Here is a 27,014-nt window from a genome sequence, read left to right on the forward strand (position 1 = left end):
AATGAAGCTAATCATACTTGATATTGCCATTCCATCCACTCAGTTCCCAAATATAAGTCAAAGGGAAAGGAAAAAAAAAAAAAGACAACTATCTTGGTCCTTTTATCTCCTTTAATCATTTTCATGAAGAAAAAATGTAACTTCTATTGACTTACTTATATGACATAAATCAACAACCTGTTTTTTCTACATTTGGTTAATGCGATTGTTTTGTGGAAATTATGATCTGTTACGAATTATCTTTTCCCTCAGGTAGACAACTGATAGTTAAATAACTGCTGTACAGAGTTGCTGCTTAGAAAGGACTGAAAAATCCTCTGAGAAAAAGTTAAATATATGTTGAATATAACATGTTTTTAAACAACTGTGTTCCTTATGTACAGGCATAAAACATTCTGGCCCTAACAAATACACTTCCATAACTTTTATATAACTATCCAAAAAAATTCTATACTCTATTTCTACATACCGCAGATAAACACTGTACTGACTTTCTTAAAACACATTTGTGTTTGTATTTCCAAACTATCAAGTTAAGAAGAGTAGAAAAGGCTCACCCAGTATCTTAATAGTGGCCCTTTTAGTCCTGGACCCTGTTAAGTGTAATGTGGTTAATTATCTTTCCTATATTACTTGGTTATAAATCTAATATATTCTTTCTGAGGAGCACAGTTAAGCAAGTGTGAGGAAATCAATCTTTAGTTGTAAAATTTTACAGATATTAAGCTTGCAATGTAAGTAAGACACCGACTTTGTGTCTTGGAAGTTCCACAAGTGTTGCACAGTTAACTCCAATTTCTCCGGTTTCATGTTTCTTGCTGATAACACACAGGGACTAGGCTAAGGATGTCTAAAATCATTTCAGGCATTAAGGTGGCATGACCCTGTAATTTAGTCATACAAAGCCAGATCAGGAGGAAAAAATCTGTAAGTTTCCTTTCCAATCTCAAAATGAATAAAGCATTTCTGCTCAATTATCAGCCATAAAAAGGTTAAAATATACTTGATTTACTAAGTATGTACTGACAAAGAAAATATTTTATTTTGCAGGACCTATAGAATCAGTCTTGCAATGTTATAATCAGATTTAAAATTTAAATCATACTTTTAAGTCATATTAATCACCGATTAAGATGGGAAGTTTTAATTTCTCAACAAAACTGAATTATAAACACTAAAGCCAAACTTAGGGATTTGCTAATGTTTCATCCCTTCTTGCAACAACCAAAATTCTATTTTAAACAACAGGTGTGTATATTAAAACACAAAGAATGGGACATGATTGTTTTAAAGTTCTGTTTAGCATCTATCATAAGTTTAATTATTAATGACAACCCAAAAAGAGAAAATCACATATTTTCTCCTCATGTTTGATCCTAAATATTATTCTTCTCAAAAAACACTTGTTTCCTTTTGTTCCCCCTAAAAAAACGCTGTGTTTATATTTTTAAGCCATCAAGTAGTATTCAATTCAGCAATGTCAGGGATGTGAAAGAAAGTGTTCGTAGTAACTGGTGTGCGGAAAAAACTGTATCAATAAAGGATACTATTAACTTAGTATGGAATGAAATGGGTCTACTGGAGCGAAGCAGCAGCAATCTCCTCTGCCCAAAAATTCATCTGCCAGTCTATGTGCTTTGGCTATTACAAACAATTAAAAAGATCTAGATAATGTTAATAACAGAGGAAACTGGGTATGGGTCATATGGGAACTCTCTGTACTATTTACTTAATTTTTCTGTAATCTAAAAACAGTTCGAAAATAAAAAGTTTTTTCAAAACTCCAGGATGAAATGGAAAGGCGAAGAGGGTTTTCATTGAGGGGGGAAATGTTAATGATCAAACGCTTAGATCCCAACTAGATCTGTCACGTGTTATCTATTTCAAAAATCAATTAAACTTTATCTCACTAAAGAGTCAACCTCTGTGTGCCATTAGAAAAGAATTTTTAGAAGTCACATCAAATAGCCTACTCATTTTTATACATTCCATAAAAAATTATTGAATGCCTCTCTGAGAAACTAGCTAGCCCATGTAGATACAGAGATAACAATCTCTGCATTTAAGAAGCATACACCTACCATAATTATCCTAACAAACAGAAAATTACAATCCACCATGTCACAATGGTAGTATGTATAAGGTAATATGAGAACAGAGGGGAAGGACATGTAATTCTGAATGAAGTTCAAGGAAAGCGCTTAAGAAGCAGGCTTTCACACTGTAAGTGATGCTCTGATTATGACTAAATTTAAAAAAAAATTAATTAATAAAAGGTTGCATAGTTTCTATAAATAATGAAAAGAAAACCTACACAATTGTATATTGTTAAAAAGCATATAATTATATTTAAATTACTCAATCTTATTTTAATATCTTAATCCTACAGTGGGTTTCTTTCCCTAGCTTTTTTCACTATATAATTTCTAAAAAAAAAAAAAAGAGCTGCCCAGAATATTCAGTCAATCAATCTGTCCTTTTCTCTGCCCATACTAGTTTACTTACGTATTCTATAATCTCATTGTTTACTCTCAAACAATTTTTAGATGTTGTGCTCATCACCTACTATTTGAGCTTATTGTTAAAGCCTCTAGAAAAGCAGTAAAGCCAAGTCATTTTCTCTGTGACCCAAAGAAATAAAAAAATTACTTACTGGGTTGCTTTCCATGAAAAAATTAATCTTTTACAATCTGGTCTTTTAAAGACAGTATCTGTTCTCTACGTAAAATTATGAAGTGGCAGAGTGCTTGGAGGGAGAAAGATAGTGCTTTTCAAAATCTTTTGAAAGAGCCCTTTACAAAACAGGTACTTTGTATTGTTATAAATTTTAAACAGACAGACACTGTAAGTGTAATTTATAAGTAACTGTAGAATATTTATGCTGCAAGCCCTATCTTAGATAAGAACATTACATATTAAATAAAACTTCAAATTCATTAAATCTATTAACTGCAGCAGAACACCTAACAATGTCTAGCAGAGAGGTGGTGTTCAATAAATATAGGCTTAGTAAAAGAACAAAAACATTCTGGTATTCACCATCTTAATTAAAAACTAATTTAATTGTTTAAATTAGTTTCTAATTTTGTATCCTTAAGGTCGTATTGGTAACAAATTGAATATGGCCATTATAGCATTATCAATTCAAGCCACATAGCACAAAAGTTCTGCACTTATTATTTTTAGTGTGTTCTTTTAAGTCATTCTTTTGAGGAAATTATTTGAGTTCCTCTAGCTGCAACTAGTTATCTCAGTAGAAATTTAGTTATTCTCAAGATATTCTCAGTGATTTAGCAACATCGTAGCCAAGCTAATAAACAAGGAAACACTGAAAACTTTGCACTAGAAAAAAGATGGCAGGAGGAACAGAGGTTAGATAAAACAATCATTGAATAGTTACTACAGATTACAGAGTCATGACTGAACTGAGAAAACATAGCCATGTCAAAATAAAGACGTATTTTGAGCTCTCCTCCCCACTCTTCTTATTGTTCAACACTGCTCTGGAGGTACATTTCCTAGTGCTTTACAAAGTTTATAATAGGCATTAAATAAGAAAGAAATCACAGGATTTTTATACTCACTGGTAAATGTTCAAGTAATGAAGTTACACTCTCAGACACATATATTATGCTTCCATCTGTCATGATTGCTAAAAAAAAACCATCAAGAGCCTGAAATTAAACATAATGGTCAGTTAAATGAAAAAAGTGTTTCATAGGACAGAAATAAAAATCTAACTTACTAAATAACAAAAACTGTAATGTGGAAATTTCCAGAACATAATCAAAATGCTAGCTTTTCCACTTTACAATACCATAGTATAGTACATATTTTTGTGCATTTAAAAATGCTATTGGAGGAAAAAACATCACTCTATGGCCATCTATTGAACAATTGGTTTCTAAAAGATATTTAATGTTCTATCTTTATCATTCACACATTATATGAAGATGGACTTATTTGAAGATGCTAATGTCTCCAAAGCACACATGCCATCAATATGTCTTTGGCATACACAAAAAATACCTTATCACCTTTTGTATATATCAACAAAGAGGTGTAGGATTGATCTGTAGGGAAATACATGAGGAATAAAGTGAAATGGAAACAAAGCTGAAAATGTAGGCTAAGGTCAGATCATGAAAAACCTTAGAGTACCAGGTTAAGACATAAGGACTTTATTCAAGGGTAATCTGGAAGTAGTGTGTAAAATGGATTTAGAGGGAAAAAAATTAGGAAAATTAAGTGAGGGAAAAAAATTAAGTTAGGAAAATCTTTTGGAAGTTAATGAGATTGTGAATGAAATTAGGAGTGTTAAGAATAGAAAAGAAAGGACTACAGTTCAATAGAGAAGCCAGTGCAGGGGATACAATACTTAAAGTGATTCTGCACTTTATATATTATAAATTACTTTCATTTGAGAATCTCAGGCACAAAAGTGACAGCTGAAGAAGTACAACCTGCATATCTGCATGCCAGACAAATTCTTGAGGGAATTATCTACATGCAGGGGTGAGAAGGTTAAATACCAGAGAAAATGACAGAGAAGATAGAGTACACTGTTGAAGAGGAAGTCACTATAAGAGAATATGACAAGGGGAATGAGAAGGAAGAGGTTGGTTCAGTGTAAAATGAGCTCAAATAGGATGAAAATGAGAAATGAATTTTGTGACTTTCAAAAGAGGTAGCAATAGGAAAATTAGTCAGACTACAATGAATTTAGAGATGAGTGGATGATCAGAGCACATTTATAAACCACTCTACCAAGAACTTCATTAGGAAAGGAGAGATGAAAGTTTTAAGAGAACTAATTATCAAGGAAAAATCATTTTAAAAATTTAAAAAAAATTTAAAAAAAAAACCCACCGAAGTATATTTGCAGGCTTAGGGAAAGGAAAATCCAGTGGGGAAGATGTTGAAGATATACAGCAGAAAAAATAACAAGAGGAGTTTCTCCTCTACCAACACAGTTACCACATTACATTTGCATTTATTTAATTATAGGGCTCTCTCATAGGAAAGCAATCTCTGGTAAGAACCATATTTATCTTCTTCAACATTATAGCTGCAGCATTTAACATATGTGTAGCACTCAGTAGATAAAAAATAATTTATGGAGCTGGGAGTTAAAGCAACCTCCCTCTATTTCTAAGTAATTGTTGAAATATATGTTGAATGTATAGAAAAAGGTACCCCCACCTCTCTTTCTACCGGGGGAAAGATTTAGATATTACAAAGAACTTACACTGAGTAGATGACTACCTTCTAAAATGGCTCAGACAAACCCCATCCTTAGCTAATGTCAAAGAAAGGGATAAAAACCCCTGTAATTTATGCAAATTTATGAAATTATTTTTACAAAAACTTAGTATAATAATGCCAGTTATTAGTTAATAAGGAAAAGGGTCAAAATGTTGTCATTAAGAACTAGCTTTTCTCATGTGAGGCTATAATGTATCATTTTTGAAAGCAAATTAATATTTACTATGATGATCTGTATTTGCTCTTAGGATATGCACTAAGAATCAAGGTGCCAGCTCTCTTGTGTAAAGAGAATGAACTGAAATAAGAACTCTTAATGACTTAATCCCTCTCCTAGGACTACAGCCTGCCCTTTCCTCTTTCAAAGATTAAGCAAAGCCTCCACCAGTATATCGCCAAATTCTAAAGACAAGTAAGGACCCAGGGTCCAGATTTCCTTTGAGTGGAGGGATTTAACTTCCCAAGCAGGTAGGTGGGTACACCAAAAACTAAAGGGACCCTGAAAGGGGCCTTGAGGAGGAAGATTAGAGACATGGAAGAGGAAGCAAGCCAGACAAGGACATCCTCATCCCAAGACTGAAGACTGTGAAGATTATCCCTCTTCCATACCGTATGGTGTAAGGTAAAAAAAAGGCTAATTAGTTCAAACTAGTCTTCCTATTGGATACCTACTTGGCCCACAATAAAAGGACTATGTAAACCTTCTTTATCAGTGAGTGTTTAATCTGGGGAAGACTGAAATGGAAGTTCTAGGGAAGGGGATAGAACCTCCTTGTGGATCTATAGCTAAAATGAAGTTGACAGGGCACTAGCCCTTCCCTTGTGCATTACAGAGAGAGAGGCCAGCTTCCAAGGGAAAGGACAAGACACTAAGAGATGACATCACATAAAGATGACTTTCACAGAGGTCAAGCTAAATTGCCCTGATTCAGAGATAAGCAGATGATCAGAGGGCATACTCTCTACCTCCCCCTCCAAGGGTTACAAAGAATATTCCTTGCAACACAGTAAAGAGAGGGAGAAATGTATGGCAACAGAGAAATGGAGAGAAAAACGGCCAACACATAAGTTATAAGTGAATTTGAAGATCTCAGTCCTAGTCCTTCCATTAATTAGCTATCTCACCTTGGACAAGCTGCAGCTTCTCTAAGCCTCATCCATAATATGAAGAGGTTGAGGTGAATGATCTGTCTTCTACTAGCAGCACTAACATCTCAAGATCAAGATATAGCCTACATCTGAAATTTTGCTGAAAATGGTTATCTATATACTACCTATAATCTGATGAACGTGACTAGCCAACAGTAACACATCTAGGTTAGTTGGACCCAGGTTGCAAAATACACACATATTTATGTATAGTCTTTAATGTTGGCATATGAATGTTAGAATACATATTTACTTAATAAATACTCACTAAAAATGAAAAATATGTTTGACATTAAAAATAAATAAAGGTAACATTTTTCAGGAATATAATATTAAAAGCTGTGAGGATAATCATGAGACAACTTACTTAAATATTTAAATTTTCTGTTGCATTTTATAAATATTTTATTTTATACTAAATATGTACTACATGTGTCTCACATTAAGAAAGATCTGACCACTGTAAAAAAATTAAAAACAATGCTTTTCTGTTCAGCTCATTAATAAACTGGTAATTTACCTTCATTAAGGTTATTAATGAGTGTAGATAATTATGGAACTTTACAATTATAAGAAATTTTTCATACCAATGAAGCAGTATAAGTAGTTAATGATTACCACACAAGATCTTAAACAACTGTACTGAGAACATAATCATAAAATTAGAGTAACCAAATGAGTTATTTCCTTTGTTGTAGACATTAGCTTTCATAAACACACTACTTATTACCTAAAGAGATAATTTTGGACAACGGGAAGCTACTTTTTAGAAAAAATATTTAAAAAAATCAGAAACTATCTTTTGGTTTACAGTTCACTAATTTAAAGACCTAATTGCTGGTTACTAAGCTGCAAGTGCTGTGCCATGGCTAGCATTCATTGGAAAGAAGTTTCACAGGTGCTGAGGCCACAGGATCAGAGAGGCTAGTTTACCTGCAAAAAGTCCCAGCTGACCTACTTACTAAATATTACTTTGGGCAAGTTTCATAATCTCTTTGTTCTTCAATTTCCTCATCTGGCAGTAAGAAAGGGATACTAATAGTGTCTACTCCATAAGATTATAAGATTATTGCGAGGATTCACTGAGTTAATATGTGAAAAGTGATCAAGTATATTGCAGATTTTAAGTATGGGTTTAAATATATGCAATATGTTTATATTCCAACAAATTTTCATGTTAACATTTCTGCTGAATATACATATAGACTTAATCTATTAATTAACAGTTCCATCCAAGGATAAAAAGAAAAAAATAAATCAATTTCAAAATACTGTTCCTTTAGACTTCAGTCACTATACAAAAATACTTGAGACACAGTCATTACATATACAGGATTGGGCAAAAGTAGGTTTACAGTTTGTACAGAAAATAATAAATAATAATACAAGAATACCTTCTGGGTTTCACATACTCAAAACTGTAAACCTACTTTTGCCCCTCCCTGTACATACATGACACAGATAAATACTTAAAGTATAGAACAGTGGATAAAAAACTTTGTAATTTATGCAAATTTGAGATTACTTTTACAAAAAAAGCAAGATAAAAGATATAAATTATTTAATATCTACATTCCCACCTCAACTGCTTTCCTCTATTCTTGCTATGTTACTTTTTATATCTATTTTTCTTGTCCTTAACCATTTCTGCCAAAGAATACTGCCTTTATTTCCTATTTACTATTTATTTTCATGGAAATTAGATATTGAACTATGTGTACTTTGTGTGCATAGATGACATCTATATTAACCTATGCACAGAAAACAATTAAAAAGTAGAAAAGGTTAACAGGTATGAGTGACTCAAAATTCTTGTAATTTTATAATTATTGTATGAAGTTTTGAAATTATAAGCAAATACGCTCTGAATTGTTTTCAAATGCAAATTTTTCATAGAACATTTACTTTTTTCCTTTAAAAATTTTTTCTTGAATTAAAAGTTGCCTTTTTAAGTTACAGGTTTAATCCCTGGTCAGGGCACATATAAGAATCAACTGATGAAAGCATTAACAAACATAAGCAGAACGACAAATTGATGTTTCTCTCTCTCTCTCTAAAAACCAATAAAAATTTTAAAAAAGCAAGAGCTGCCTTTCAATCTATATTTCATTTGTTTCCCATTTTCAAAATACTTCATTTATTACCATTTTATGTTGTCTTTAGGTAAATTTTAATTTGTTAAAAAAATACTACTCTCAAGAGGGATCATTTCATAACATTTAATATGTGATGAGTAAGATATATTATTCTTCACTTGAATGTTGATAATGTGGTCTCAGGTAGAGATTTTGGTAGCTGTAGTTTTCTGACTTTTATTAAGCTTCTCAAAAATTCAGATAATAGTGAAAATATAACACTTTGGCATTCTTTCATCAGATAGTACTATTTGCTTACAATGCTTGCACTGAATAATTTTAAGATATAGTTTATTGATTTACATGGAATCAAAACTTTTCAACATTAAATTAATACTACTGAAACTATATTAAAATGAGTTACCCCTGTGATTTATTTTTTGAGGAAAATAAAACTTTTCAAAAAGTAAATCTGGACATACCTCTAACATTAATTGTGTAAACTCTTCATTACTAAGGAATGTAGGTTTCCAGTCCTGTCGAATTTCACTAGCATCTGACTGTGCAGTGATTTCTGTAAATAGATTATTTGACACATTAGTGGCATACTCCAACTCCAGGGTGGGCGACGGGGGCAGCACAAAGTCCTGCAAGTTCCCTTCTCCCTCCCCACTCTAATATAAGATGAAAACCATAGGCAATAACATTTATTGCTCTAGGTGGGTATCAGGAGGTCAAAGTTTTGGTATGATGAAATATTTGAACTACTATGGCATGTTATCTCCTTGGATTTGGTCTCCGGGAAATACCAGTCTCTGTTTTTTTCTCTACAAAGCTGTGATAGCCTGTATTGCTGAAAGGCTTGAGCCTGCTTCCTACCTGACATAATGACTGAACAAGATTCAGAATAAGCAGACAGATCAAGCATTAGGAAGATACTCTTTTTCCTCTTCCTTTCCTTGCTATTTAAGTGGTAGAACCTAGGGCAGATATAAGGACAAGCGACTGTAGGAAAAAAGCCAAGGACATAAGTCTGCTTTTAACAAAGAGGACTTTCGGCCTGCCTCCTACCAAACAGAAAGATTCCTCCCAATGAGACACTCTATTCTTAATTAATCAAGGAGACTAAATTAAGATTTGGGGCAAAAACTTTACAGTAATAATTCCAGGGTAATTTCATTTAGTTATCTCCTTGCATGTTTTGTTAGTGGTAGAAAGCCAGTCAAAAATTTGGAAATCCCTGGATTGGGACAATATTTTAACAAAATTATTAGTTTATTTTGTAACATACTAGTTACTAGTGGATTTAGCTATGACAAAGCTATTCATAAATGATGAAACATGAACTATTTAAGTAACATGTTTTTCCATTTTCAAATTCAGGCATATTTTAAAAACAGGCAAAACAAAAATCTATGTCATAAATTTTACTCTACAAAATATACACTACTTTGCAGTAAAAACTGGACTGAGTTGTTCAGATTTTTCTATGACCAGGTATAACTATAGCATATTAAACTGTCACCCAAAGTCTTCCATATTAAAAATGCCTTACTAGAATATGAATAACTAAAAAGTCTAGTTACCAATTCTGTGGAATATAGTCATACGTTGTCAAATTCACATTAATTATAAACATTCAGGAAAAAAAAAAGTTAAATCCACAAGCAAATCCCATCAAGGTTGGTGGAGCACAGATTTATGTAATAGTAATAATTATATAAGAATTGCCTTCCAATTTCAGGTAAATTTTATTTTTATGAAAATTTTATAGCCAATTTTGGGGGAAAAAAGAAAACCCTGGTCTACTTAATGCAAAAATTAATCCTCTACTGTCGGGGGAAATGTGTATTATTTCATTTCATTCAACAATCATTTATTGAAATACAATGTATGAAGGGCTGAGTGTACTATCTAATAAGAGACACTAAGGTAGTAAGAATACTATTTGTAGAGGTAAAATGTAAAGACAATAATGACAATAAAAATGAAGACAATTTTGATACATTTACAGAAGAATTAAGAGAATTTGGCAACTGTGACAAAGGAATAAGGAAGCTGAAAAAAATGCAAGTCTTTTTAGGTTTGGGTCCTAGGGGAATGAAAGCCTGGTGGTGTAAAAACAGAAAAAGACTGTTGAGAGAAAGGGGTGACTTGACAAAATCAAAATTCATTCAGTGACAGATGCGTTGAATTTGGGGGCATGCAAAATAAAGATCCAGAAGTTATCTGGAAATAAAGGCTGAAAAGTTTGCATCTAAAATACTGATTTAGTAGTTTAATAGAGAGACAATAGCCGAAGCCGTGGAATGAGATAACCAAGGGAAAGAGTGTAGAGAAAGCAAGAAAAAAGATGGATAATACCTTAAGAAGTGTCACATGTAAAGAGCAGAAAAAGAAATAGGAACAACAAAGCTACTAATTTTAGTTAGGAAGAGGGAGATGAATGAAGAACTGCACTATAACACAGGCCAAGGGAAAAGAAAGCCAGTGGAGGATGGATTAAAATTCCCAGTGCTTCAAGCATGCAGCAGAAAATAAGATATGAGAAAAAGCTATTGTCTTACTGGTAGCACAGGAGGTGGGGAGTAATGGTATGAGTGAAATTAACAAAAATAATTTCAAAGAGTGGTAGAGCATGAATCAGGCTAGTAATGCATTACTGAGTGAGCCAGGGAGAAGTAAATAGAGGCACTAATTAGAAATTCTCCTTTTGAGAAGTTCTGCAGTTTCATTTACATCTGAAAAAAGGAAATGTCCTTTTACAACTTTTTCACGAATTATCTCTGTTACCAAAATACTTAATATGCTTTAAATTTTCTTTTCATGATTTATGTAGTCAAAGTGATTTCTGTAAGATATAATAACTTTAATTTAAACATAGTGTTACTTTCCTAGATATACACGGAAGGAAACAATTTTTTAAAATAATATATAAAACCCTTACAATCTGGCACTTGCCTTTCTTTCAGATATGGCCATATTTTTCCAACTCAAACTATGCTTCAGTTACACTGAACTCTCTCTGTTTCTTTGCTTTTGTACATGCTATTTCCTCTGCATGAAATGCTGTTTTCCTTACTTAATCTTAAAGGAAAACTCAGTTAAAAATATCAGCTGTTTTTAAGCCTTCCCTGACACATTCTTTCCTCTGTGTTTTCCTGACAAGTTTAAGGTTCACAAGCACTCTACCTTTTTAATTATTTGTACTGCAATTAGCTGTTTAGATGTTTGTCTCCCTTGGCTTGAGTTACTTGAGGGCCAGGACTGTTGTTACCCTGTCCATGAGAATTTAAGACATAATATACTAGGCACTAAATAAATGTTTGTTGAATAAAAGAAAAAACATACCAGAAAATCTTTCAAAAAGCAACTGACTTCTTTCTCTTAAAAGAAATGTTGGGAAGGATCCAACTTGAAGCATCACTGCCAAGATTCTATTACATTATGCTTTAAGGGAAGTCTATTTTTTTTTTAATCCATTTTACAAAGTTAAAAATTTACCTTTATGTTTTCGTAAAAAATCAATGCTTTTCTGTAGAACGGTAGATTTGTCCATCTTTCTAGCATTACCAGGAAGCATGGATCCCAATTCTTTAATGAGAACATTAAATTGATCTCTACGTTTCTTTTCAGATTTGTTTCTAGATACTCTGACAAAATAAAAAAATAGTTTTCAAACAATCCATTTAATTACACAAATAGTATAACATAATGTTCAATTTGGACACAACCACACATGTTTTTCTGTTATTGCAGATGGTTATAAATATTTATCTTCTAGTTTATCAACAATATACAATAAAAGCAATAATTTTTCTTAAAGAAACTATTACATATTAAACAGTTGGCATAAAATTTTTATGAAAATGCCAATAAGACAAAGTACATTCATAAGACAAAGTACATTCAAATCTCAGGTTTTATTTACTCTAACATTTACCAAGAATTTTGAAGTTTTCTTATAAGGTCATTATAAATATTACCAAGATACATTTTGTGACAGTACATATACTGTATAAATACAAATTATTAAAAATTATTGAAGAGAAAAAAGTTATCCATTTCCTACAAGTTTTATATTACAAACAAATCTAGAAAGGAAAATCTTCCTACCCTGAGGCTTAACCACACATTCCTCCTCTTTAATCCTATCACCCAGCCTCCAACACAGGGCTATAATCATTTGTTTGTGTATCTGTTCCTCCATTAAGCTGTGGGCTCCTTGATAAAAGAGCCCCAATTTTTTATCTAAGCACTTAAACGTAACATTTAACAAACAGGAAGCATTCAAAATATGTGTGTTAAGTGAATAATTACTAATATTCCATGTGAAGCAATAACCAGTAAACAAATACTTAGCTGCACAGAGACCTCTTGAGACAAGTATAATTCAGTACAATTATTTACAGAGCCATCTACCATTTTATAATACCTCTAATTATCTGTTTTGTGAAGTCAGACTTTAGAATTCAGTTTTTCAGTTACTCTCCCAAAATGTCAGAGGATAATTTTATGTACTTTTTGTTTGTTTTCCTATAAAGAACTAGCATTTATTCTGTATTAGTACTGGGAAAAAATACAATTGTTCAAAATTCTTAAGAAACATGATAGATATTAACTTACTCCCTCATCAAACTTTGAATGCTTGCTATAATGACAGAGACTGTGCCAGTAAGGGTTAGTGGTCCTAGAGAAAAATATCCCTCCCAAGAAATTCGCCTAATTCCTTTGGAAACTATGTATTACAGAATTGTACACTAGAAACATACATAATTTTTATTACCAATGTCACCCCAATATATTTAATAAAAATTTAAAAATTCACCTAATTCCTATAGAAAGTCAGAGGAGCCAGGGATGGCATCTGACTTTGCTGAATTGAGTCCTGAAGACTCTGTGAGAATGAGATGGTAGTGAGGGGGTGTGCAGGGCATTCCAGGCACAGGAAACCAGTACGAAGATGAAAACCTGCACAAGCAGTTCAGCATGGCTAACGTGGCTAACGTACAGGCCCAAGTGTATAGTGCACAAGTATGCTGGAGTTAGGGGATGGGTCAGAGTATTTAGTCTCTCTCTCTCTCTCTCTCTCTCTCTCTCTCTCTCTCTCTCACACACACACACACTCTCTCTCTCTCTCTCTCTCTCTCTCTCTCCCTCCCCCCCCCATAAAGTTTTATGCCACATAAAAGAATCTGACTCTTAGTTGGTGTGATTCAGTGGACTGAGCACCGGCCTGCAAACCAAAGGGTCGCTGGTTCGATTCCCAGCATAGGGCACCTGCCTGGGTTGCAGGCCAGGTCCCCAGCAGGGGGCATGTGAAATGCAACCACACACTGATGTTTCTCTTTCTCCCTCTCTTCTCTCTAAAAATAAATAAATAAAATCTTAAGGGGAAAAAAAAAAGAATTTGAGTTTAATCCTGAAAGCCATGGGAAATCACTGAAAGGTTTTAAGCAAAGAAATGACATGGCCAGAACTGCTTGTTAATAAAGACTACTCTGGCATCAGACTGATGAAAGGATCAATGCTTGGCAAAACAAATTCATCTAGCATATTACCTATCATATGCCAAACAAGACTGGCAGCCAGAAGACCATTTAGGAAGCAACTGCAATATCCTAACCTATAAATCATGCAGGGGCACTGTTAACAGAGCAGTGTGATTTTGTGGATTAAGAGGCAGAATAACCAATTCTTGGTAAACCAGATTCAGTTTGGAGTGGAGAAGCAAAAGGGGAAATCTAAGGCATCTCAAGTTACTAACAATGCTGTTTATCAATGTGATATATAAAAGGTAATATTGGTTTTGGGGGACAGATGGTTTGGGGAGAATTTAGATATGGTGAAACGGTCTGTTTTTACATAAACAAGGTACTCTGATATGTGGATCTAGTTATATTCCTCTAGAAAAGGGTAAATGAGAAATAAGCATCTATATATGAAGTAGCTGAACACATGGGTAGGGAGTAAAAATAGCTGCCAGTATTTGTTGTGTATTTATGTGCCAGACACTAAACATTTATGAAATCTCATTTAATTTCTACAATGTAGGCCTTATTATTTTCCATTTTAGAGGAGTGACAACTCAAGCATAAAGGAAAATGTGCCTAGGGTCACACAGCTACCATGAAGTAACAATTCAAATCAGGCATTCTGATTCCAGGGCAAGAAAATACATGGAAAGCTAATATCCTTGTCAGCTCTACCACTGGACCACACCTATTAAAGAAAACTTTTTACTTCATAGTAGACTTAGGTTTGAAGTAATTAGTTCTTGGAATGACCTCACTGGTAACAGGTCTCAGATTTTCCATTTGGGGAGTAGCTACAGAACTCCTTTTCTTTTGGATTCAACAGTAAAGTCTTTAACTCATCATTGTTTTCAGTCAGAAAGTTCAAAGTGGCCCCATTTAATTCTCACAGCATCATTGCAAGATTCCTTCTCTTTCTCCAAGGTTTCCCACAACAACAGTATTTTTGGTTTACTAAAATACATGTCTTTGCAAATAGAATACCCTTAGCTCGCTTTATCCATCTATAAACTTGGCCCTTAAGACTATCCAGGTCAATTCCTTAGAGGTCAGCCTTCTCATTCAGGCAAAACTGATGATTCCCATCTTAGAGACTTTATCTCTACCCTGATGATTTTATAAGAACTTTTCTCCACTAGATTGAGGTTAATGGATAGGGGCTGTCCTATATTCTTTTAGCTTCCAATACAGGTCTTTTTATTTCCTTGAATAAAGTTACAGCTTCCCTCAAAATCTTCTTAGCTATACTCATATTTTAATCATTCATTAAAGTACTTAGCAATTTATGTGGTTATTGTGAATATTTCCCTCATCCCAATACCTTCTTTTTGCTAAATACATACATTTAGGAACTATTACATATTACATGTTTATCTTTTGTATCTGGGTGTGATGATACAACACCTCTACTCTTGTCTGAGCACCCATATAGTTCAACATGGCTGGAAAAGACCGAAGTATTTACTACTTACTCTCAATGACCCCAGACTTTGCTGTACAGCTACCTGGACCATCCCTCCTAGTACTATAATTAACTGTCAAGGCCCCTATTTGAGGCCAGAGCCCCAACTGTCACCATCATGGCTCTGGATTCCATTCCCTCACCTCCTTGATGACACCTCTAAAACAATTCTTCCCTCCCGCTCTGTATTATCTACTTTCCCTTCTACTGAAGACTGGAGGCATGTCATAGCACACGGGAGCCAAGCATGAAAAACCTCCCAATGGCCAAAGCTGGAATAATTTGAGCAAAAAATAAAATAGCACTGAAGTAGAACCTAAAGTATAAAATAAGTATATTTAAGTCCATACAGGTACAAATAAGTAGGAGAGAGAATTTATTTTTACAGAAGAATTGCAAATATGTGTAGAGGTAAAGCTTAATTCCCCCAATCCCTACTCTGAAGGTCCCTACACTTAACTTACTTCAAAGAATTAAGAGAAAAATAGTAACTACAGTGGTGAATCCAGGCAAATCTATTTTAGCCAAGTGATGAAGGTTAACGTCCCCAGAGATGACATAGAGATACTATGGTTTCCATAATATATCTGATGAGAAAAGCACATTTAGAGGATAACTTTATTTAACTTATAAACTGGGTACTAACATTCCAAGCTCTTCCACCTAATTATTAAACACTAAGTTTTAAGGCAGAGAGCTTTTGAAAAATCAATGATTTACTATTTTTAATATTACTTCTTATTCAATTATTTACTATTTTACATCTTGAGTTACCTTTTTGCTTTATCCTTGTCATCTTCTTCCACCAACCCATCAAAAAGACTACCATCATCTCTAAAAAGTGGAGAGAAAAAATTAGAGAAGGATCATTACACAACAGCAACACGAAAATGACATGTGAATCAAATCAATTATATCCTAGAGTTTTATAAAGTTAATGGACTGTACAAATTCAAATTCTGTAACTATTAACCTGTTTTTTAATACATTTTAGAAAATTAAAGTTAGCCATTTTTATTACATTTTTAAAACTTTGTTACAAATGTGAATTTTAAAACTACTAAGGTATACTACATACAACATATGAAACCAGAATTTAATTTATTCATAAGTTAAATATCTTGTTTCAAACTTTTAGTAACCAGTGAAAACCTATAGAAAGTCAGTATATTTTTCCATTATATAAAATGATTCACTTGAAACTATTTTTAATCACAAGAGCAGTTACAAAATATACTTTCTGAGATAATCACTTTATAAAATCATAAATCAATCATAACACAATATTTAGCACAACTTAAACCACTGCTTTAAGATATCTACCACAATATTTGGCATAAAGCACAATATCTAGCATAATACAATTTCATTCATTTGACATATATTTATTAGCACTCATATGCCAGGTTCTGTTCTGGATGTGGTTATGGAGCAGTTAGCCAGACATGTAGGTCACTGCTCTCTACAGCTTATTTTCTAGCAGAAAGAGGCAAATCAACACAAAAATCTGTGACAGTAAGTTTTATTTTTTTAAAAGCGGGTGCTGTTTCAGTTACTGGACTTGTTGACATGGGGAACATTTGACCTGAGATCTAAGTAACAAGAAAAAGTTGGTTATGGGAAGATCTAGGAGAACAGCATTGTAACACAAAATCTTAACCTAAGGAGCAATATTAAATAGTTTCAGGTGATTTGTGAGGTTTTACACCACTTCACTATTCATTCCTTTAAACACATCTTTCCATGGCCTATAAAGTCCTGTAAAATATCTGTTAGACCCACCATTGAGATCATCTGCAAATTTTGTACCATAGAGGTCCATGTATAGATTTTGGGGGATCCATGAATGCACTGAAATTTGTAAAAAATTCTGTATGTACATCATTTATTGAGAAGAGAGTCCATAACTTTCATCACATTCAGAGAGAAAATGAACTCACATTAAGAACTGCCGCCTTAGGTCTCAACAGACAAATGTGATCCCTAGATGTGATATTGTCTAGAATGGGAATTGGCAATCATTCAGAAGTATAATGCCCAAATCATGTTTGATCTCTCAGGAGCAGTGAAGAAATACCCTTTCCAAGGAGAAGACTACCCACAGATCCCATCAGAAAGTATGGCATAGCCAAATCTACAGTAGTGGCGCAAGCAGGCCTCTCTAAGGAAACCCCTTGCCTCTTAGGCCTCAAGTTCTAGTAGATTACATGTCTTCACTGTTTACCTCATTGAAAAAGAAGGAGGCCTGCCCTGACGAGTCACTTCTGTATACAACACTAGCTACAAAACTCTTAAAGAATCCCATATGGAGGAATCACACAGTACACTGTAATAAAAGCACAGGAACTTTACTGCCAGGCCTGTTCATCACTTAATTATGTTAGCTCCTTAACCTACAGTTTCCTTACCTGTAAGATCTCATGAAATAATAAGAGTTTAAATAAAATAACATATAAAAAAAGTACTCTGCACATTAGCTTGCTATCAAAGAACAGTTGCTTAGAATAATGTTACTGTATTTCACTGAATTTAAGTACCACTCACTACTTACCAGTATTTTATGTAGTACTTGGGGAAAAAAAAAACAATGTTACCAACTAAACCATGATAAGCCAGCTGTAAAATGAATCCCAATATCTGAGAGTTTAAAACGTAAAAATAAGTATTAAAATCAAAGAAACAAGGAGATGTATCCTTTTTCCAAAAGCAAGAATTAAAGATTACAATTTCAACTAATGAAATCCTAATTATAGTTACCTCTTATCAGTCATAAATGCTAAAATGCTTAATGGAATAGAGTTAGCACCAATAAATAAGGAGAAAAAGGATAAGAGATAAGGAGATAGATGATTCCAGAAGGTACCAAGGAAACATTTCCAATTGTCACAACTTCTTTCACAGCAGCTCTGACCAAATCACCAAAATTACAGTTCAAAGGCACACCCAGGACACAAGCCACACACTGTTGACTTTGGCTCTAGACAATATTTATACACCTTACTATTATACTATGATTGCTCGATACAAAAATTCAATGTAATAGTAATTTTCTCTGAACATAAAACTCCTTTTATCAGTTTGATATAGACCATTACTCTAACAGTGAATTTTAAAATAGCTTTATAATTTAAAATAAGTCTCAAAAAAACGTACCTGTCAACAATCGAGCTCATTTTACTACAGCTTACGGTAAACAACATAACATATTACGTTTTCGTCTTGTGGTAGACATTTGTACTTCTCCTTGGGTGGAAAGAGAAATAAATGGTCGTTAGTTTTCTAAAATACTTATTCCACAAACATAATAATCTTGAAAAACACTATATGTTGTTATAGAGACTTCAAAATATTTTTGTTTGTACTAATGGCTGGAACACTTTCAACCAAACAGCTTTAGCTGGGACATATTTCTGGTCTTTTTTTCCTTCTCTAAAAGGACTACCAGAAAATATTGAGGTTCACCATTCATTTTCTTTCTACTATAAAATAACCAATACTTAAAAGCTATGCTTAATACTCATAGATTGGGTTGGCCAAAAAGTTCATGTGTTAGTCTTCCATAAAGTAAGAGACACGTTTTTCGTTTTTACCAATAACTTTATTGATTTGTATCTTTTGACTATGTCAGCTACCTCCCGCATGGTATAACAGTCATTGTTCTCAATTAATGTCTCAATTTGATCACTATCACTTCATCTGGTCTATCTAACTGTGGAGCATCGTCCAGAGAAAAATCTTCAGCATGAAACTTTGCAAACCACTCTTGGCATGTTCAGTCACAGCACCTTCTCTATACATTGCACAAATCTTTTTTTTGCTGAAGCATTTTTACCTTTTTTGAAATAATAATGCATAATACACTGAAAATGATGAAATAATAAAGCATAATACACTGAAAATGTTGCATATTTTCTTCCATCTTCAATATTAAAACGGCTACACAAAAATTGACCAATTTTGGCAAGTTTTTTTTTTTAAATGCATACTGATATGACTGACAGCTGTCACAATACAGTCTAACCAACTAAGCTTTATTAGGGCCATCTTATAGGGAAAAAATAAACAAAACTTTTTGGACAACCCAATATATTAGACTAGTAACTATTAATAGGTTATAATAACACCATTTAATCAGCAATAAACATTTGTTGCAATCTTATTTTATTACAGTATGATTAGCTTTGGGAACACAAGAATATAAGACACAGTCTTTCTAGGCAAAAATCTGGAATTAAATAGGGAGATATATCTAAATAATTATAATAAAAGGAATAATGATGGTACAGAAGGAGGAAGGAGTCAGAGGAAATACTCTTGACAGTGAGTTTGCCAGGTAGTCTACATTGTTGTTACTGAAATATGGTCCAGAGACCATCAGCATTAGCAACATCTGTGAGCTTGTTAAAAGACAGAATCTTGGGCCCCACCCCAGTCCTTTTGAATCAGAATGATATTTTAACAAAGTCCCTACAAGGTCTCCTCCACCATTTAAGTTTGAGAAATAACAGACTAGAGGACAGTAAGAGGTCATAGTTGAAATGATTCCAAGTCACAAGAATAGCAATTTGCAAAGGCACAACCTTTGCGAGATGAGGTAGCATCAAACTGAGACACTTTAAAAGGGTTAGAATTTTCTTTAAAGAAAAATCTAGGCATGTTACAGCTTAAAGTTTTAATCACTAGAGCATAAAGAGGGAATAGCACTGACAGTGGTGAGAGCAAGTAAAAAAGAACCAAAAAGAGTATTACACCCACATTAAAGAAATTAAGATTGTTTTAAAACTGAATCATTATCCTAAAATTTGTCTCTTTATATTCTGTAGCTTTTCTAAATTGTAAGGAAGGTTTAATCCATAGAAGATGCTTTGTTCAATAGTCAGAGTTAAATATTGAAAAATCACTTTAATTCTAATAAATATCATAAAAGTTTTGTGACATAACAAATTCTACTTTAACTACAGTTTTATTTAAAATTTAGAAGCTAGTGTAAATTACTATGTAACACTAACTAACCCAGGTAAGATTAAAGGTATTCAAAGAACATGAGATTCTAAAATATTTTACCACTTTCAAATGTACATTTATGAGAGAAAGAGAGAATAACCCTTAAAAAATGATGCTGCATTACCTGTGTGATTATGGCTGCAGACGTGAGACTGTGAAGAGCTAAGACTTCTTAATAGAAACTTAGTGGTCCCCCATGGTAAAACTAAAAAGAACTAGCACCAGGATAAAATACTGATTTTAAATGTCTGGACCGACATCAGCAGATGGGACACAGGAATTACAGAATTTTAGCGTTAGAAGAGACTTTAAGATCACTTAAGTACAGTCCTCTGGTCCAAAAGACATAGTTACCATCCTGGTAATAACAGAGAATGGTTCCATCATTAGAACAAAAAGAACAGTACAAAGGTAAAAATGCCAATTTGGGTGAATTTAAAAAGAACAGTTTCAGTTTGAAGTTAAAAGGCCAATATGAGATTTATATTGCACCGAATATATGCTTATTTAATTATCAAAAGGTAAAACAGAGCAAACTAGAAAATAAAGGACTCCAAGAGTTAGGGCTTAGAGTATAGGAAAGGCCATGCTGGCTGTGAGAAGAAGGAATGCAAAATAGTTTAAAGATGCAGACCAATGCTATATTAGGCTCTTTTACTATTGTTGTTACCCATATTCTTCAAACATTATTTGTTGTCTGGCTAACTGAATAATGTGAGACTATATGTCTAAGAGTCTAGTACAAAATCTTTTCCAGCCAATCGACAGACATGCTATATTTGAGAGAAAGGTAAGGGGAAAAGTGAAGTAAGACCTAAGAACTCTTTACAAATTGTTAGAAGAACCCTCTTGACTTCTTTAAACAGTGAAAAATTAATTTTAAGAAAATAACGAGGTAATGGGGGAACAGCCAAAGGTCTTGTGTGACAACTACCCTAGGACTCACACTTTCAGTACAAAAAGATGAGCCAGAGTTCACTCTTACCCATACTATCGATCCTAAGAATTCAGTTTTAGAAGACTTACAATGTCCCTACATATAACAAGGAATTTCAAGTATATAGTCTAATATAGATTGTTTTATTATAAAAAGTCTTTTTTCTTAAATATTGACATTAATAGGCCAGTATGGTATGCAGTATGTTTTTGAATGGATCAGAGTCACTGGAACCCAAAGTTCACAAGTTGAATTATAAAAGATCAAGTTACAGCGAGGAATCAAATGCACCTTTTCATAAGCAACTTGAGCTCAAACTCATTCAGTGATATGACTTCCCAGATGAGTAAGCACCACATTACTTTCTATTTTGTAACAACGAAGTCCAAGGGCAGCATAAGTCTCTCATAAATTTTTTTTAAACAATTTTATTTTTGTATGGAGGTGAGAAAATTAAGAAGCCCAGCAGAGATGGGGTAAATACACAGCTAGTATATGGTGAAGCAAGGCTGTTTGCATCCAGAATAGTAGGTATTTCTCATATGCTTTGGTAAGGAGCTTGGATTTTATTGTGTAGGTGATGGTGATCCAAATGTTTTATTGGTTAAAGGTAATATTGGTCTATAGGTTTCAGGTGTACAATTCTACAATCATCTGTATACTGTACTATGTGTTTCAAGTCTCCTTCCATCACTATTTAGTCCCCTTTTACCCTCTCCTATCTTAAAAAAAAAAAAAAAATCTATCTAATGGGGAGGTACTAGTAATTCAGAAACTTTACAAACAATTCAAACTTTGCTAAATATAGAAGCAGATATGCTTTTACTGCAGCATGGAACATTATAAATAATTAACAGAAAATCTCAGTGCCTGACATTCTATCTTTGGAAAATAACCCTTATATACAAAATAACATACTCTGTATTAAAAATAAACTGTGTAGTACCTAATGACATGATACTGCAACATCTTAGAATTTTACCATAAAAAAAAAAATACAAAAACTCCCATGACTCACCAGCCCCCTTCAGGTGCTGCCTTCCTTTTCTGCTCCCTTTTACTAGAAAACTGATTGTCAGAATTGTGTTCAACAGTTGTTTCAACATCTTTAATTTCATTCTCTTATTTTAAAATTTGGTGTTTACAAGCTATTTTTCACCAATGTATATGTGTTCACAGTTTAAAGCATCCAAGCTGTTACAGGAGATATTAAAAATTCAAAAGTCCTCTGATTCCCATTTCCTACTTTCATCTCTTTGTTTCTTTGGGTAGTTAAGTCCCTATCTCTAATATCTTTATTTTGTTACTTCTTGATTTTTTCTGTTTAAGGTAGGGTGCCTACACAGCTCCAATTTTAGTTGTCCCAATGTAATTATTAAAAGTATTTGCTTTTGCTCTCAATAGTGTCATATTTTTTAGGCATCAGCTATTGAATAGCTCTCTTTTACTCCCCCCATCTTTTCCTTGTACACATACACACTTGACCAAATTTCCAATATCATAATTTTGGCTAGGTGGTTATATTCAGAGTTACCATTACTAATGACTCTGTAAATGCAAATCACTGTTGAGTCATATGGTATACTACAATTACTTTCCCTTTCTGAGCAGTTTTCCCTAAGGTTGTTTTTTCTTATTTACCTGGTTTTCTATATACCTATCACCAATACTGCCCCAAACTCTTCCCTATCTCAATCTGTTCTTAATGTCGTAGATCATGCATTCTATCAAATTAATCTTCCCATAGCTGAACACATCAGGCATTCTATCAATTTAATCTTCTCACAGCCATTTTTTTTTTTGGCACCTTCTGACCTATTTCTATTGGCACTAGAGGTTCTCTATAACTAGTGACCAATCGCAATCCCGGGAACACTATTCACTATCATCCTGGTGGTTTCCTGGGTCTCTACTTAAGTTGATTCTCTGTCTTTTGCAGGCTTAATCTTCAGTTTCCTTCTCTATTTTTGTTTGTTACCTTCTATGATAACTGCCCAAGAGAAATGGCAAATGAAGTTTTTTGAGGCAACACAAGTCTAAAAATTGTCATTAGTCTATCCTTAATCAACTGTTTAGCTGAATACTGAATACTGAGTTTGAAATCATTTTCCCCTCAGAATTATGAAGGCTCTGTTGCCTACTAGTTTCCATGGTGGTATCAAAAAATCCAGTCATTCTGATTACTGATCCTTTACACATGACCTCTTATTTTACTTATTTTGGGAGCTCCCTTTGTTCTAAAATTTAACAGTGATGCCATATTTTAAACTAATTTCCCTATCTGTATTGGTCACGTCATGGACTCTTTGCATTGGGTGGCCAAAAAGTCTGTTTAGTTTTTTCCATAAAAGACACATGTTTCATTTTCACCAATAATTTTACTGATATGGATATTTCAAGTATGTTGGCTATCTCCTGCTATTGTTTACTAGTGGGTAGAGGACGGGATGATGCTAAACTTCTTCCAATGTTTAAGACAGCCCCACAGCAAACATTTTGCAAAAATGTCCATAGCATCAAGAAACTTCGCCAACTACTTTTGACACATTCGATCAGTCACAGTACCTTTTCCATACACTGTACAAATTTCCTTTTGCTTTTCAGTTGCATTTTTACCTTTCTTGAAATAATAAAGCATAATATGCCAAAAATGTGTATTTTCTTCCATCTTCAATATTAAAATGGTGCACAAAAATTCACCAATTTTGGTAAGTTTTTTTAATAAATGCACACTGAAATGAGAGCTGTCACAATACAATCTAACAAAATTGTTTTGAATGAAGTTAAGGACAACTAAGCACCACCAGAGCCATTGTACAGAAAAAACTAAACAAACTTTTTGGGCAACCCAATACTTGGAAAACTTGTGTCCTCTAATTCTGAAGTTTTGTTGCATCATTCCCTATTCTCTATTTCTCCCTTTAATTTACTCGATTCTCTTTGTGGAACTCCTATTATTGAATATTAAAAGATGCTGGACAGTTGCTCCAATTTTATTTTTCCCTTCTATTTTTTTCTTTGCTTTACTTTCAAAGCATAAATATTATTTTTCAGCACTTCCATTGAATTTTTCATTTGTAATTCCATTTCTTATTTTATATTTCATGGATTCAGCATCTCCTACCTCTCTGTAAGTATTTCTTAATATATTTTATTGCTTATGCTATTACAGGTGATACTATTAAATCATAGTTTTGTGTTTCTTTCTATTTGTATCAGCTAACCTGTCCTCTATTCCCCCTTATTTGGCATTTTCTTTTGGTATGGTCTCGGACTCACACATAAGAGGCTTTCTTTCCTAAATTGTCTAGTGACCTCTGGCCACAGGCTCATATTTAAGGGTGGGGTACTAAAAAAAAAAAAAAAAATCACTACAAGTCTGTGTGATAGAGCTTGCTGACTGTGAATTTTATTGCAGAAATATCAGACTGGAATATTTCCTTTGGGGGCAATTCTTAATATCAGTGTGTTCAGATCTTTTGTCTTAGGCTGTTTATAATTCCCAGAGAAGAAATCTTCTAAACTATTGACTGAAAATTATAAAAATCTGGTAGCCCAGGTACTTAATCTCCCTATTTCTAATATGGTACCCCATTCTCAGCTATGTTTTATGCCTGTCTGTCTTATTCTTTCTAGAGACTAAATCTCTAGTCTTCTGCTGATAAGGGGTAGTTACCTAGGTTTCCAGTTAGGAAAATGATCCATTTCCTAACTGGATCATTTTTAGGGTTACTTCTAAATAATATTTGCAACAAATCATCCTGTTTTTAGTCATATCCTCACTCCTATTTGCAGAAATAAAGAGTACTTTCACCTCCTGAACATTTTAGAGATTCTGTAGTACCATGAAGTTTGTTTTTCAGCATTCCCACAGCTGGCTTAGGATTCCAGGATCTACAAGACAGTTACTATACTTCCTTTTGCTCTTCAGGTTCTAAAACTGTGTTGCAGTTGTTTCCTCTCCCATTCTCTTTGTTCTTTTGAAGTTGTATTCTATAAAAATCCTTTTACTTCAGCTTTAGTGAAATTTTGAGAGGAAATGGAATTTAATTGTATTGTTTGCCACCTTAATAGACGTTTCTCCCTCTTTCTTCATCAATTTTAACCAGGCTTTCATCCTCACTCACTCTGAGACTGTTCACTAATATTAGTTACCAATGATATTCACATTACTAAATCTAATGGCTGCTTTACTCTGTATTTGACATCTCAGCAGCATGAGATGCAGATGACCACTTCTGCATTCATTAAATACTTTTCCTGGTTTCTGTGACGGAACACTTTCCTGCTTCTCCACCCATTTCCCTGGCTGCTCCTTCTCTTCTGATTAACATTGGCAAGTCCCAGAGCTAAATCCATCTCAATCTATGTATACTTCCTAAATAATTTCATCCAGACATATGACTCTAAGTAACTCTCTGTGCCACTTAATTCCCAACTCCATACCCCTAGACCTGATTCTCTACTTCAGTCATATATTCAACTACTTTTTTGATATTACAACAGATTTTACAGATGTCTAAAATACCATATAGCAAAACAGAACCCCTGTCTTTCTTCTGCAAATCTGCCCTCTCCCATTTTAATTCTCCAACATGAACTCCATATATTCTTTTCCCCACTTCCTATATTGCAGCCACATTTGCTTTTTCTGTTCCTCAGGCAGTCCATGGTCATTTCAGTTTCACTGCCTCCTTTTACAATAACTACCCAAGAAAGGGGACACTTTCAGACCTTCACATGGTTGGCACATTCTTGCCATTCAGATCTCAAATGATGTATTTAGGGCCTCTCTAACTACCTAATGAAAGCAGTCACTAGTGTCTATCACTATTCTCTATCATCCATTTTAATTCTCTGCATAGAACCACACATTTTTTAATTTGTTTATTATTTGTTCTCCCTCTTTAAAATTTGTAATCCTGAGAGCAGAAATAGTTTGTCTTGATCAGCACAGTATCCTAAATAGTATCTGAACATAGCTGACACAACAAATGTTGCAGGATAAATACAAGGAAAAATTTTTAAATAAAACTTTTTTCAAATTATTGTGTCAAGACAGTTTATAGATTTTTAAAAAATATATACTCTTCTGAAAAAATGTCATTCCAAAGTGCATTCCAAGATACAATTCTATCAGTACCTTTTGTTATTTTTTGGATCTTTTGAACGGATTCTTCAGAAAACAACAGATTCAATGTATTCTTCTATACGGCTGACCATCAGTCTCAAAATTCTGTTTAAACAATAAAAAATTATTGGTTAGATTTATTCAACTTATATATAAATTTATCACAGAAAGGTTTTAAAATTTTGAAATATAATAAAATTAGAACTGTCACAAAATGTATGTAACAAATGCTAAACTATACAAATTATTTCTAAAAAGAAATATTTTAAAAATAAAAAATAAGCTATAACAATCACCTTTAATTTTAATATAAATGTCAAAAAGATAAAAATATAAAAATAACTATAACTACAAAAATGTTATGGATGCACAACATAAAAGATGAAATTTGTGACACTGATAACAAAGTATGTTGGGGGGAAAGAAAAGAGTAGAGTTATTGAAGTTAGGTTGTTAT

General features: G+C 33.4%; 1 protein-coding gene across 4 annotated transcripts in view; it reads right to left on the minus strand.

Annotated features, from left to right (window-relative positions):
- Window positions 1-27,014, minus strand: part of CLOCK (clock circadian regulator) — a 118,087-nt gene that overhangs the window by 41,762 nt on the left and 49,311 nt on the right. For 3 of the 4 annotated variants that reach the window (XM_054566753.1, XM_054566752.1, XM_054566754.1), the window contains 6 exons: window positions 26,570-26,662; window positions 18,639-18,728; window positions 16,260-16,319; window positions 11,994-12,142; window positions 8,972-9,063; window positions 3,585-3,674 (listed from right to left, as the gene is read on the minus strand). In XM_054566753.1, the coding sequence (XP_054422728.1) occupies window positions 3,585-3,674; window positions 8,972-9,063; window positions 11,994-12,142; window positions 16,260-16,319; window positions 18,639-18,685 (438 nt within the window). In that variant the 5' untranslated portion in view covers window positions 18,686-18,728; window positions 26,570-26,662. Of the gene's footprint in view, window positions 1-3,584; window positions 3,675-8,971; window positions 9,064-11,993; window positions 12,143-13,317; window positions 13,355-16,259; window positions 16,320-18,638; window positions 18,729-26,569; window positions 26,663-27,014 lie in introns of those variants that run through there. The other variant, XM_054566755.1, reaches the window with a different exon arrangement.

Source organism: Pteronotus mesoamericanus, unplaced genomic scaffold (assembly GCF_021234165.1).
Source record: "Pteronotus mesoamericanus isolate MK-2021 breed Mesoamerican mustached bat unplaced genomic scaffold, CSHL_Meso_final contig_180, whole genome shotgun sequence".
Taxonomy (NCBI): Eukaryota; Metazoa; Chordata; class Mammalia; order Chiroptera; family Mormoopidae; genus Pteronotus; species Pteronotus mesoamericanus.